At 37.5% G+C, this 14,160-nt stretch overlaps 1 protein-coding gene and 1 non-coding gene across 3 annotated transcripts in view; both read right to left on the minus strand.

Moving 5' to 3' along the window:
- Nucleotides 1-9,367: 9,367 nt before the first annotated feature.
- CIP2A (cellular inhibitor of PP2A) overlaps nt 9,368-14,160 on the minus strand; it is a 49,690-nt gene continuing 44,897 nt past the window's right edge. For both annotated transcript variants that reach the window (XM_062207838.1, XM_062207845.1), the window contains one exon: nt 9,368-13,778. In XM_062207838.1, coding sequence (XP_062063822.1) covers nt 13,608-13,778 — 171 coding nt within the window. In that variant the 3' untranslated portion in view covers nt 9,368-13,607. The remainder of the gene's footprint in view (nt 13,779-14,160) is intronic.
- On the minus strand, nt 12,299-12,379 carry LOC133752907 (small nucleolar RNA SNORD57). The gene has a single exon (XR_009864990.1). It is a non-coding gene; the product is annotated as a small nucleolar RNA SNORD57 (small nucleolar RNA).

Here is a 14,160-nt window from a genome sequence, read left to right on the forward strand (position 1 = left end):
ATACATTCAATTAGTCTATTTTTTAAATTGGGGACATTAAACTCTTAACAGCAAAGGTTGTTACTGACAAGTAAAGACTCTTGACCTGTTTTTCCCCATTTTGTATATCCTGTGTTCCCTTATTTCTGTATTCTGTTTTTCTTTTGTGGTTTTGGTGGCTTTCTGTATTGATAAGGCTTGATTATCTTTACTTTCTTATTTGTGTAATTACAAGTGTATTTTGAACTTTTGCATGCTGTCATGATGGTACCTACTTCTAAGGTAGGATTTTTCTTAAGCTTTCCTTGTTGGGCTGGTCTGGTATTGATGAATTCCATTTTTTGCTTGTCTCTGAAAGACTATTTCTCCTTCATATCTGAGATAGCTTTTATGGGTACAGCATTCTTGCTTGTTTTTTCAATCTGAGGAATTTGGATATATTATCTATTTTTTTTCCTGGACAGTAAGTTTTCTGCTGAGATTTCTGCTGTTAGTCCAATGGGAATTCCATTATATGTTTTTTTTTTTTTTCAAAATGCTCATGGAGTGACAGGTGTTGCTTAGGACCCATGTATCTCAGACCAGAAAGCTCATTGAAGTCCCAGCTCCTCTGCTTCCTAAGTAGCTTCCTATTAACGCATCCTAGGAGGCAGCATTGGTGGTAGATCCAGTGCTTAGGTCTCTTTGGCCCACATGGGAGACCTGTAGTTAGTTACAGGTTGCTGATTCTTGCCTGTCCCAGTCTTGGCTGTTGTGGGCATTTGGAGAATGGAACAGTAGATGGAAGGTTTCTCCCTATCAGTCTGCATTTCAAGTAAAAGAAACATTTTTTAAAGGATTTATTCATTTATTTGAAAGGCAGAGTTATAGAGAGGCAAAAGCAGAGAGAGAGAATTTTTCATACACTAGTTCACTCCCCAAGTGGCTGCAATGGCTGGAGCTGGGCTGATCCAAAACCAGAAGCCTGGAGTTTCTTCCAGTTCTCCCACGTGAGTGCAGGGGCCTAAGCACTTGGGCCATCTTCTACTGCTTTCCAAAGCAGAGAACTGAATTGGAAGTGGAGCAGCTGGAACTCGAACTGGCACCCATATGGGAGGCAGCACTGAAGGCAGCACCTTTATACCCACTATGCCACAGTGGTGTCTGTAAAAGAAACATTTTAAGTGTGTGGGAAGTATAAAAAAAAAAACTATATAGATTTCAAAATTTTTCACAAAAATAAATTTTAATTCAGTTTTTCCATGAACGTTTTAAAGTCTCATGTTTGCTCTTATTATCTTCAGAATTCTATCTTGGACTTTTGACAGCTTGAATACAGCTTGAATACCTGGGAGGACCTTTTTATGATCAAATCTATCGAGGGCTGTTTGAGCTAACTAAACTGGAATGTCTATCATTCTCAATATTTGGAAAGTTTTCAGCAATTACTTCATCGAACAGTTTTTATATATTTAACCCCTTTTCTTCTTCTGTATACCCCCCAAACAAAAATGTCTCCTTACTTAATAATGTCCCATGATTCATAGGCTTTATTCATTCTTTTATGAGTGATTTCAAAGGGCCTGTCTTTGAGCACAGAAATTTTCTCCTATCTCATGCAGTTTGTTTAGGCTGTTGATTCTATTTTAAAATTTATTTATTATTTTGCTGAAGGTAAGGGTAACTTTTTCTTTTCATTTTTTTTAAAGATTTTATTTATTTATTTGAGAGGTAGAGTTACAGTGAGAGGGAGAGACAGAGAGAAAGGTCTTCCTTCCATTGGTTCACTCTCCAAATGGCTGCAGCAGCCGGAGCTGCACCAATCCAAAGCCAGGAGCCAGGTGCTTCTTCCTGATCTCCTATGTGGGTGAATGGGCCCAAGGACTTGGGCCATATTCTACTGTTTTCCCAGGCCACAGAAGAGAGCTGAATTGGAAGAAGAGCAGCTGGGACATGAACCAGCGCCCATATGGGATGCGGTGCCATAGGCGAAGGATTAACCTACTACACCATGGTGCCAGCCCCATGGGTAACTTTCTTAAAAAGATGAATTTTCTCTGCAAACAGAGATGCAGCTCTTAGATTTGGGGATTTTTGGTGACACTGGGCACAATGCACCACTCAGGATGTGGGGTGTGACATCTGGGTGCTATGGTAAGCCTTTGCTGTTTCACTTCTAACAGCAGATGTAGGGAATCAGTTTTTCAGGACCACAAGGACATGGGGCCACTCTAGTGGGTGCAACACAGTATACTTTTTAGGAGGGTAGGATCTCCAATGCCACCTAAAGGTGGGCAATACAAATGAGCTTAGATGTGGCACTCATCAGTGTCCAAGGGTTGCATAGGCATTTTCACTAAGACCCTAGAGGTCTGATTTGTTCAGGACAAGCTGACCAGCTGCTTTGCGGAATTAAGGATTGGGTGTGGGGACATTTTGCCTTTTAGGGTTGACAGCTGTTTCACAAAATTGTTGGTTATTTTTCTCCCCTGCATATTTATCACAAGTCCCTAATACCACTTGATATTCCTTCCCCCAATATCCTGTTCTATTTTTTTAAGATTTATTTATTTGAAAGGCAGAGTTACAGAGAGGCAGAAACAGTGAGCGAGTGAGAGAGAAAGAGATAGAGAGATAGAGAGAGATAGAGAGAGAGAGAGGTGTCTTCCATCCACTGGTTCAGTCCCCAAATGGCTGCAATGGCTGGAGATATGCCAAACTGAAGCCAGGAGCCAAGAGCTTCTTCTGGGTCTCCCACATGGGTGCAGGGGCCCAAGGACTTGGGCCATCTCTACTGACTTCCCAGGCCATAGTAGAGAGCTGGATTAGAAGTGGAGCAGCCAGGACTCGAACGAGTACCCACATGGGATGCTGGCACTGCAGGTGATGGCTTAACGTGCTATGCCACAGCTCCAGCCCCAATATCCTATTCTAAGGCTCCCATGAACCACTTTGTAAGATTGCCAAGAGCTAGGCATTGAAATGAGCCTTCCCAAGATGCAAAATCTCAAGCCCAGCATTGTGGTACAACGGGGTAAGCCACCACTTGCAATGACAGCAACCCGAGTGCCAAATTTAAGCCTTGGCCACTGTACTTCCAATCCAGCTCCCTGCTAATGCATCTGAGGAAGCAGATGACAGCCCAAGTAGTTGAGGCCCCAGCAGCTGAGTGGGAGACCTGTTTGAAGTTTCAGGTTCCTGGCTTCAGCCTGGCCACTGAAGTCATTTGGGGAGTGAACCAGAGGAGGGAAGCTCTCTCTCCCTCCCCCATCACTATTTCAAGAGGTTTTTGTTTGATTTTTTTGTTTGTTTGTTTGTTTGTTTAAAGGTGGCAACTGTTCTGAAGGTCCCCTCAATGACAGCTCTGGCTTTCTCCCAAGACATTCCATATAGGCATTACTGGTCCTGTCAGCTGGGTGGCTTATTTGAGTTCTGCAGAGCTACCTCCCTCCTCAGGTGCTAAGGTTCCTGGGGAAGATGAGTTTGGACAGTTACTGTTTCAACCACTGCACTGGACGGCAGAGGCCCAACACACTAGTTCCACACCAGTGGATCCCCAGGTACCAATGGTGGAGCCACTTCCTTATGGATGCTTGTCACGTTAATTCTGCCCACTGGATGCCTCTGCTACTTTGTACTTTGGTGAAACCTCAGTGGGACATATTACAGGATGCATCATGGCTGCCTATGGTACTCCAAACCAGAATAAATGAATGGGAAAGGGTCCTTCAACTTTCACATTAGTTCACAGTCTCCAGCAATTTATCACATTTACTGTTAAAGTGCTTCAGGTAAGCTAAGGTATATGCTCTGCATTCATGTATCTCTACAGTTCTTATTGTGGTGGCTTGTCCTGTGCCCACATTTCTCTGATGGATCTAAGAAAAAACATTGATTTTTTTGGTTTGTCCAGCTTTCTTCTTGTGAGAGTGGAAAGCAAGCTCTTTACATTTCAGGGCAGAAATCAGAAGCCCATATATCTTTTCTTAATTTCTGAATTTTACACCACATGCTTATATTCTACTCCCTCCAATTCCCTGAATACATTTTTAATTTCACTTACAGTTAGAAAATAAAGGTGACAGTATTAATCATAAAATGGGTAAGATCTACATGGAACACAAAGAAATAAAGTTGATTAATATGTAATGCTCACTTAACTAACCTTATAAAAGAAAAACAAAGTTTCTGGAAATATTAGCAGAATGATCACAAGTTAAATATTCACCCAAGCTGTTCAGCAAATGAGACATTATACTAGTTTGATCAACCTTCAATATCAATAATCTGCATTTTATTCAGTAGCTAAAGGAAAGCAGTAACTCAAATCACAGTTTCAATTAGTCTAATTTATAAAGAGTATCTGCATGAAACAGCAACTGGAAAAAACAACTCAAGGTGTTTTCTAAAATTGTTTACACAAGGTCAGCTTCAACTAAGCTACCTCTCCTTCTGATCCTATACAAATTTCTAATATTCTAATAACCTGTATATTTTTATAAACACAGGAAAAAATCTTTATTTGGGATACACAGCACTAAACACTTTTGAACTTTAAAAAAAAAGTTAGTCCAAACCAGACATTTCTCAATAGAAATATTAACACAGAATAGGAAAATCCTAATTAACTTGAAAGTCAATGAGGCTTAAGAGGTCAAGTATGTTTAAAACTTGTTTGCTCTCTGTGTTGCCTAGTCTGTCAAAACAGCTAGAAATATAATGGGATTCAAGTCTTAGATAGAGTTTTGTTACTGTATTTGGCAAGCTTTTCTCAAGCAACCCTCTGTGTAATTTCTCCTAAGAAACTGAAGAAATAACAACGTATGACTGCACAATAAACAATGCAGGCACAGTTATTAATTGGAAAAGACATGTAAGAGAAGGCTAAAGTATGAAAAATGCTTCTTTCAAACAGAAAAATGTTTCCTTTACTGCTTCAGATAGCTACTTAATACAAATAAATTAGACTGGAGAGAAAATCAGACAAGTATAGTTTAGTCAATAAAAGGTATCTTAGGTACAAACAAGAATAATGTGCAGATTTAACTCCTAACACTAACTCACCACTCTCTATTACTTCTAAGAATTCACAGAATCTTTACTATTAACTTTGCTTTCTACAACTGCCTATAGGTTTAAGAGAAATAAGGAACTATGAACAAAAGAAAGAAAAAGCTTTCTATCTCATCTCCCCTTCAAAAGGACAATAAAACACTTAATGAAATCCTACTAAAAGCTGACGTTTCTTGTATTTTTTCTAATATGTTTTTTCTAACAGGTAAGAATTAACCCTAATTTACAGAGGAACAAAACTAAAGTTAGGTAAACACTTTCCTTAGGTAGAACTAGAAGTCAAATCTGGATGTGGTTACAAAACCCATATTTTAAAACATGATTTCAGAAAGTTAAAGTAACATTTTTCAAAATTTTAGAATACAAATAAAAGTTCACTTCTAACTTTACTTCTATGAAGTCACAATTGTCCCGTTTACAAAATTTATGAGAGTTCTTCCAAGTCTTTTGAAAAATAGTATTGAGGTCAGCACTGTGGCATAGCAGGTAAAGCTGCCACCTGCAGTGCTGGCATCCCATATGGGCATGGGTTCGAGCCTCAGTTGTCCCACTTCTGATCCAGCTCTCTGCTATAGCCTGGGAAAGCAGAAAAAAAACTCCTGGCTCCTAGTTTCGGATTGGTGCATCTCCATTAAGGTGGGGAGTGAATCAGCAAAGGACCTCTGTCTCTCTCTCTCTCTCTCCCTCTCTGTAACTCTGCCTTCAAATAGATAAACCGAAATTAATAAATAAATACAGAAGCATGGAATATCTTTCTGGAGAATGAAATTTAGAGTTTCAGTACCTTTTTATAACTCAAGTGGCCTAGACTCATCGCTCAGAATCCTCCCATTTTTAACAATGATTAACTGTGAGAACTACACAGATTAGTACATAGTTTTTTGCTTTTTTATAAAATATTTGAAAAACAGAGTTATGGGGGGGGGGCAGGGAGAGAGGGAGAGAGAGGGGGAGAGAGGGAGAGAGGGAGAGGGAGAGGTCCTCCATCCGTTGGTTCACTTCCCAAATGCTTGCAATGCGGAGCTACGCCGATCCAAAACCATGAGCCAGGAGCCTCCCCTAAGTCTCCCATGCAGGTGCAGGGGCCCAAGGACTTTGGCCATCTTCATCTTCCACTGCTTTCCCAGGTCATAGCAGTTGTTACTAGCCTTTATTTGTGTACAAATGGAAATCCTGCCTAATTGAACATGAACAGTGTTGTCTTTTCCTAGGACTGATCATAATCCTTTTGTTTGAAGTTTGAGACAAGGATAATACACTGTATCTTTTGGCTTTCTCAGATAAGTGAGATGAAATGTATCTACAAGAATAAAACTACAGACAGTGTAATGGAGAGGCAGAATCCTGCTCACTACTAAATCCCTGACAAATGCTCAGCTACTTACTGGAAAATTAGTTTTTAATAACGTAATGAAACTGAAATGTAATCCACTTTATTGACTTTGAAAATGTAACTTTAATACATCAGTGGATTCATATTAAAAAGCCCTTTGCTATGTATCCTTGGATTATCCATCTTGAGAAACCAAGAGCATACATCATTGGGTCCCCCTAGGGAATGAGATAACTAAAAAAATGAATTGAAGTTAGGAAGCAGTATGCTTACTTCATCTTCCTTGTATGTAAGAACCTTTATGAAGACATATTTGTACCTCAATAGTGCAAAACAGTTGAGTTTTGATGGCATTCATTTATGCTGATTCGATTAAGTTTCCTCTAGGGTATTTCTATATTTAGAAGAAAACAAACATAAACAAACCAGGCCTCACAATCTTTGAATGACAGGAAAAAGTGAGTTAGAGAGAATTAGCTACAGAACCAAGTAAGATTATTTAAGATTTCAAAGTGATTTGTAAATTCAAAAAGAGCCCCTTTTTAAAACTTCACAATGTTTTCTCAGTGTATGGAATAGACATATACTTTCAAGTACAGCCTCATTACCACGTAACAAAAAATACATCAAAATATCTTCCTATTTAAATAATGCATAGACTAGATCTTAATTTTTTTTTTTTTTGCATTATCTAATCCTGAATATAAACTCAGTGCAGGCTGGATTGTATAATTTTTTTTTAAAGATTTATTTATTTATTTGAAACAGAGTTAGAGAGGCAGAGGCAGAGAGATAGAGGTCTTCCATCCACTAGTTCACTCCCCAAATGGCTGCAAGCTGCTGCAGCTGTGCTGATCTGAAACCAGGAGATTCTTCTGGGTCTTTCATATGGGTGCAGAGGCCCAAGGGTTTGGGCTATCTTCTACTGCTTTTCCAGGCCACAGCAGAGAGTTGGATCAGAAGTGGAGCAGCCAAGACTCGAACTGGTACCCATATGGGATGCCAGTACTGCAGGAGGCCGCTTTACCACTACACCCCAGCATTGGCCCTATAATTAATGTCTTATCTCAAAAGATTTATTAATTATTATGGGCAACACACAATATTTTTTGGTCATCACTGAGAGAGCCAAGCCAAGATTCCAAACCAATGGAATCTTAGGATTTCAATAAACATTTTTCTACTTGTGGTTTTTAGGTAGAAAAGCAATATCCAAAGTGTCCTATGGCTTAATAAAAATATGTTCAAAATGCTTATTTATTTTCTTAAAATACAAAAAGCAATACTCAAATTTTTGGCTTATAAGAGCACATACAAAGAAACTGCATACATGCTAATTCACAAATATGAATATTATAATTTTATCAAAGAAGTAATTAAATGATTCAGCAATTTATAATGTTATTCTCAGTACATCATATCATTAACAAAATGTCCAATTTTCTATCATTAAAAAGGAACAGAAAGTAAACAACTGACAATCACAGTAATAGCTGATTCAGGCAAGAATCACCAATGTATGCAAAAAATAGTGTATAAAAGGTGGAAGACAAATAGCATATTTCCGGCACCTGCCTAAAAGTTTTTACTATTTCCAAAGAGAAGAATAATGTCACACTGAAGAATTTATTTTGTATTACTGCATGCAAATAGTTAAATACATTGATGTGTTGAGAGCCAGAGTTTTTCCACATAATTATTTAAAGCAAAACTTGTAATATTATTTCAGGGATTAGTTATCCATACAGATGCAACATACATATGAATTAGAAAGATAAAGGGATAAATGGATCTATATTGTTGCAAGGTTTCTACTTTTCTTTTTTAAAGATTTATTTATTTATTTGAAAGTCAGAGTTACACAGAGAGAGAAAAGAGAGAGAGAGAGAGAGAGAGAGAGAGAGAGAGGTCTTTCATCCGCTGGTTCACTCCCCATTTGGTCACAAGGGCCAGAGCTGCACTGATCCGGAGCCAGGAGCCAGGAGCCAGGAGCAGTTCCTCTAGGTCTCCCACGTGGGTGCAGGTGCCCAAGGACTTGGGCCATCTTCTACTGCTTTCCCAGGCCTTAGCAGAGAACTGGGTTGGAAGTGGAGCAGCCGGGTCTTGAACCAGTGCCCATATGGGATGCTGGCGCTTTAGGCCATGGTGTTAATCCACTGTACCACAGCGCCGGGCCCAAGTTTCTACATTTTTAAGGTTTCTGCATTTTATGTTAAGTTGTACAGTAATAACTCTAAGAAGCTTGTAAAAGTATTTAAGTTGTAAAATGAGATTTAAAAAAAAGACCTAACTATATGTAATAAAAAGTCATGCATTTTATATATAGCCACACAGGTTAAAAGTAAATTGACAGAAAAAGATATACTAGGCTAATAAAAAATATAAAAAGAATGAAGTGGCTATAATACCATCAAATAGAATCTTCAGACAAAAATGATCAAACGTAAAGAGAACATTTGACCATGAAGCTTTCAATGGTTGGTTAATAAAGTTTTATTCAAACTCATAAATATTTATGAATTATCTATAGCTGCTTTTATGCTATAGTTGCAAGGCTGAGTAATTGCAACAGAGACTGTATGACTCACAAAGCCTAACTGAAAAGTGACCCCTGTTAAATATAAGAGTGGGAATAAGAGAGGGAGGAGATGTACAATTTGGACATACTCAATCAGACTTGCCCCAAATGGTGGAGTTAGAAATGTGCCAGGGGATTCCAATACAATCCCATCAAGGTGGCATGTACCAATGCCATCTCACTAGTCCAAGTGATCAATTTCTGTTCACAATTGATCACACTAATAGGTTTAAGAGTCAAAGGGATCACACAAACAAGACTAGTGTCTGCTAATACTAACTGACAGAATCAAAAAGGGAGAGAACGATCCAACATGGGAAGCGGGATACACAGCAGACTCATAGAATGGCAGATGTCCTAAATAGCACTCTGGCCTCAGAATCAGCCCTTAAGGCATTCGGATCTGGCGGAAGAGCCCATGAGAGTATTTTAGGCATGGAAAGCCAAGACACTCTTGGGAAAAAAAAAAAAAAAGACCTAAATGAAAGATCTCTGCGAGTGAGATCCCAGTGGAAAGAACGGGGCCATCAAAGAAGGAGGTACCTTTCTCTGAAGGGAGGAGAGAACCTCCACTTTGACTATGACCCTGTCGGAATAAGATCGAAGTCAGCGAACCCTAAAGGCTTCCATAGCGTCAGCAACTCATGACTAGAGCCTAGGGAGATTACTGATGCCATGAACAAGAGTGTCAAATTGTTAAGTCAACAACAGGAGTCACTGTGTACTTACTCCTCATGTGGGATCTGTCCTTAATGTGTTGTCCAATGTGAAGTCATGCTATAACTAGTACTGAAACAGTATTTTTCACTTTGTGTTTCTGTGTGGGTGCAAACTGATGAAATCTTTACTTAATATATACTAAATCGATCTTCTGTATATAAAGATAATTGATAATGAATCTTGATGTGAATGGAATGGGAGAGGGAGCGGGAGATGGGAGGGGTGCGAGTGGGAGGGAAGTTATGGGGGAAGAAAGCCATTGTAATAAATAAACTATACTTTGGAAATTTATATTTACTAAATAAAAGTTTAAAAAAAAAAGAAATTTAAAAGCAGAAAAAAAAATAAATGGTAACTTTGATGAATAGAAGTTTTAAATATTAATGTAGACAAGTCCACTAATATTTTCTTCTGTGGTGGGTCCTACCTTTGATATCTGAATAAATAATTGTTGCATACACCAAAGTTGTAAAGATATTATAAAAAAAAGGCCTAAAATAACAATCCTAATTAACTAACTAATCTTTATGACATAAAAGTAAATGGGTCTAGGGTAGAGCGATGTGGCACAGTGGGTTAAAGCCCTGGCCTGAAGTGCCGGCATCCCATAGGGAGGCAGTTCTAGTCCCGGCTGCTCCTCTTCCAATCCAACTCTCTACTATGGCCTGGGAAAGCAGTAGAAGATGGCCCAAATCCTTGGGCCCCTGCACCCAGGTGGGAGACCTAGAAGAAGCTCCTGGCTCCTAGCTTTGGATGGAAGACCTCTCTCTTTTTCTCTACCTCTCTCTGTAACTCTTTCAAATAATAAAATAAATCTAAAAAAAAGTAAATGGGTCTAAAAGGACAAAATCTAAAAATTTCACTTTGTCACAGCATTGTTTCATTAAGTACTTTCTTTTGTAATCATGTTAAATTAATAGAAAGTTTAGTATAAATCCCAATCAGATAAATTATAAGAGAATTCTTTGCTCATAGCTAGTTTAAACAGCAAAAAGGAAATGTGTTAATGTATACCTTAGGGACAAACTCTTCCTAGCTAAATTTTAAGAGGATTTCGGCTATCCTAATGTAATGATTTACTTTCTATGTTTTTTTTTTTTTTTTCCTCGTCCATTAGATACTGGGCATATATACATACAGATCACTTGTAAAACCCTGACTATGGAGGTAGCTTAAATTTGATTAAAGTGATTTTTTAAAAAAATTATTTAATAAAAGGCAAAGTTACAGAGAGACAGAAGGAGAGACACAGAGAGAAATCTTCTACTGATGGTTCACTTCCAAAATGGTCACAATGACCGGGCTGGGCAAAGCTGAAGCCAGGAGCTTCCTCCAAGTCTCCCACGTGGGTATAGGGGCTCAAGGACTTGGGCCATCCTTTGCTGCCTTACCAGGAACATTAACAGGGAGCTGGAGCGGAAGTGGTGCAGCCAAGACTTGAATTAGTGTCTATATAGGATGCTGGCACTGCAGTTCATGGCTTTAACCACAACAACGGCCCCAAAATGATTTTTTTTTTTTTAAGAAGAAAAGAGTATTTACACACACAAGTTTTCTTAATCTAAGGTATGAAAAAGCAGAAAGAAAAAACTGTCCAGCACACTAAAGATAAGAAAACCACAAGGAACAATATGATAGGTAATACAAGGGATAAAAAGTGATGAAGGATTATTACTATTCTTTTTCAAAGCTAATGCATTGTTTTTCTCTTCAGAGAGAGAAAAAACAGGTTAAAATTGTGGTCATTATATAAAAAGCTACTACAAATATATATGGGATATCATAGTCCCTGTTTATCCAGGGAGAGAAGCTCCAGAACTTCCAGTACATTCCTGAAATTGAAAATACTACCAAATTCTACAGATGGCTATGGATTTTTTCTCTATCTATACATACCCATGAAGAGTTTAATTTATAAATTAGGTATAGTAACAGCTTAATTATATTTAGTAATGAAAAAGAACAATTGTGAAATATGTTGTTGTACAAGTTGTATAAAAGTAGTGTATTTCTCAAAATCTTAATGTACTACACTCACCATTCTTCTTGTGATACTGTAAGATGATACTGAAGCACTTTAGAGCTTTTCTGGCACATCCAAATTGCCACCATCACTAGTTGTGCTTTGGGGTCATTATAATAAGGGATATTCGAACACAAGCAATGCCATACCACACCAGCTAATCTAACAACCAAGATGACTACGAAGTGATTAACAGGCAGATAATATCTACAGCACAAAAAAGCTGGACAAAGTAGTGATTCATGTCACATGATAAATCAAGACAATGAGACTTCATTATACTACTCAGAAATGTGTGCAACTTAAAATTCATAAATTGCTTATTTCAGGAATTTTCCACTAAATACTTTGACTGCAGTTGACAATGGGTATCTGAAACCATGAAAAGTGATACTATAGATAAAGTAAAACTATTGTTACTTATTTATATAGGTCTTAAAGAACAGGCAAATTGAGCTGGTTATATAAATGCATACTTCCAAGAATGGATTAGATCTGCATTGTCCAGCAGGATGAACATTAATTATAATGTAAATTAAATAAAATGTAAAACTAAATTCTTCAGTTACATGGCTCACATTTCAAATGCTCAACAGTCACATGTGCCTAATGGCAAGGGTATTTTTTTTCTCATTAAATCAATTTTTTTTGCCTTTACTCTACAAGGTCAGGCTAGGACAGATCATCTCATGGCTATGGTATTACCAGTATAGATACAGAACTCAGTCATCATCACAAAAACTAAAGATATAAATATTCTACAAACTACTGGTTACTTGAGAAAATAATATAATCAATTAACACAATATCTAGCTTCCAGTTTTGGATATTATTTCTGATTACTAATTATTGCACCCTTTTAAATGAAGAACATTTACCATATATATTTTACTTCATTTTAAATGGAACAATAAAAATAATTTTAAACTGATGCCTCATTTCATGCTACTTTAGAGAAAAACTTCTCTAGTAGTATCATACTTTTTGCTACTACTAATTGCATTTTCAACTTATTATTTCAGACTGTTAAACTAAAAAAGTTTGTTTTAAAATATAAATAGTTATGTGTCACAAAATGACATTTCAGTTAAAAACAGACTGCATACGTGATAGTGACACCATAGTCCTCTGGTCACCTAGAAAGTTGTGGCCACCTTAGCTTATGTTAGTATCGCTATGATGTTTGAACAATTCTTTTTTTTTTTTTTTTTTTTTTTTTTTACAGAGAGGGAGACACACACACAATCTTTCATCCATTGGTTCACTCCCCTGATGGCCACCAACAACAGCCAGGGCTGGGCCAGGCTAAAGCCAGGAGCCAGGAGTTTCCTCCATGTTTCCAACTTGGATGGCAGGGGCCCAAACACTTGAGCCATCTTCAGCTAACCTTCCCAGGCCATTAGCAGGAGCTGGATCAGAAGTAGAGCAGGCAGGACTCAAATGGCACGCGCAAATGGGATGCTGCCTTCACAGGCAGCAGCTTAATTCACTATGCTACAACATATTTTTGTTTGTTCATTTTGATGATATTGTTTAGTGACACATTTCTCAGATATACTTCCCCTGTTGTTAAGCCACCCACGACAGCTATACAAATGAGAATAAATCCACAAGCAAAAGAAAAATAGAAACTAAGGAAAGAGTTCTAGAAAAATAATAATTGAGGTTAAGGATATTCTAACATAAGAAACAAAGTGTTAAGCAATAAAAGCCAGAAACACAAAATAAACCTTTCAAAAAGAAAATCTCTATTCAAAAGACCAAATAAAAACATGCATCACATCAATTTTTTACTAAATTAATAATTAGATAATCATATCCTATTGCTTTGGAGTCACAAATTATCTTCCTTACCCACCCCTCTCCAACAGATAAATACAACAAAAATTCAAGGGATTACACATTCCAAAATGCAGTAATTTCTATATACTAAGATTCACAGTTTCTGGACTTATTTTTCCACCACTTAAACTGTGGATCATTGCTATCATGTGGGAGTGTTTGTTCAACTCCTCTTGCTGAAGTTTCACCAAAGATTCTTTCTCTTCTAAGCGACCTTCTAATTGGGCCTTCTGAACCTCTAGGGATGATGCCTGAGGAATTGGGGAGAGAGTAGAAAGAAAAATTGAGAGGAAAAATAACTCCGCATGTTTTCTTGTCAAAGACATTTTTAAGGTGCTTTTAGCTTTTTATCTGTAAGAATCATTTCAAGCCACCACACATGTATATTCAGTTAATTAAATAAAATGGTAAGTATCAGACAATTAAACAGATTAATGTAAATTGGTCAGACACTTTCAACTTGTGTTTGGGTTTGGCTAGCAACTAAAATTTAGCAGAAACCACATACAACTACACAGAGTTAATAAGATAACTATATTAAAGCAGAATTTAAAAAGTTGCAAACATAGCATGGCATTACATTTCATGTCTCTTCTTCTGTTATTCATACTCTAAAGTAAATCAGTCTTTTCA

The sequence above is a fragment of the Lepus europaeus genome, chromosome 2 (genome assembly GCF_033115175.1).
Source record: "Lepus europaeus isolate LE1 chromosome 2, mLepTim1.pri, whole genome shotgun sequence".
Classification (NCBI taxonomy): domain Eukaryota; kingdom Metazoa; phylum Chordata; class Mammalia; order Lagomorpha; family Leporidae; genus Lepus; species Lepus europaeus.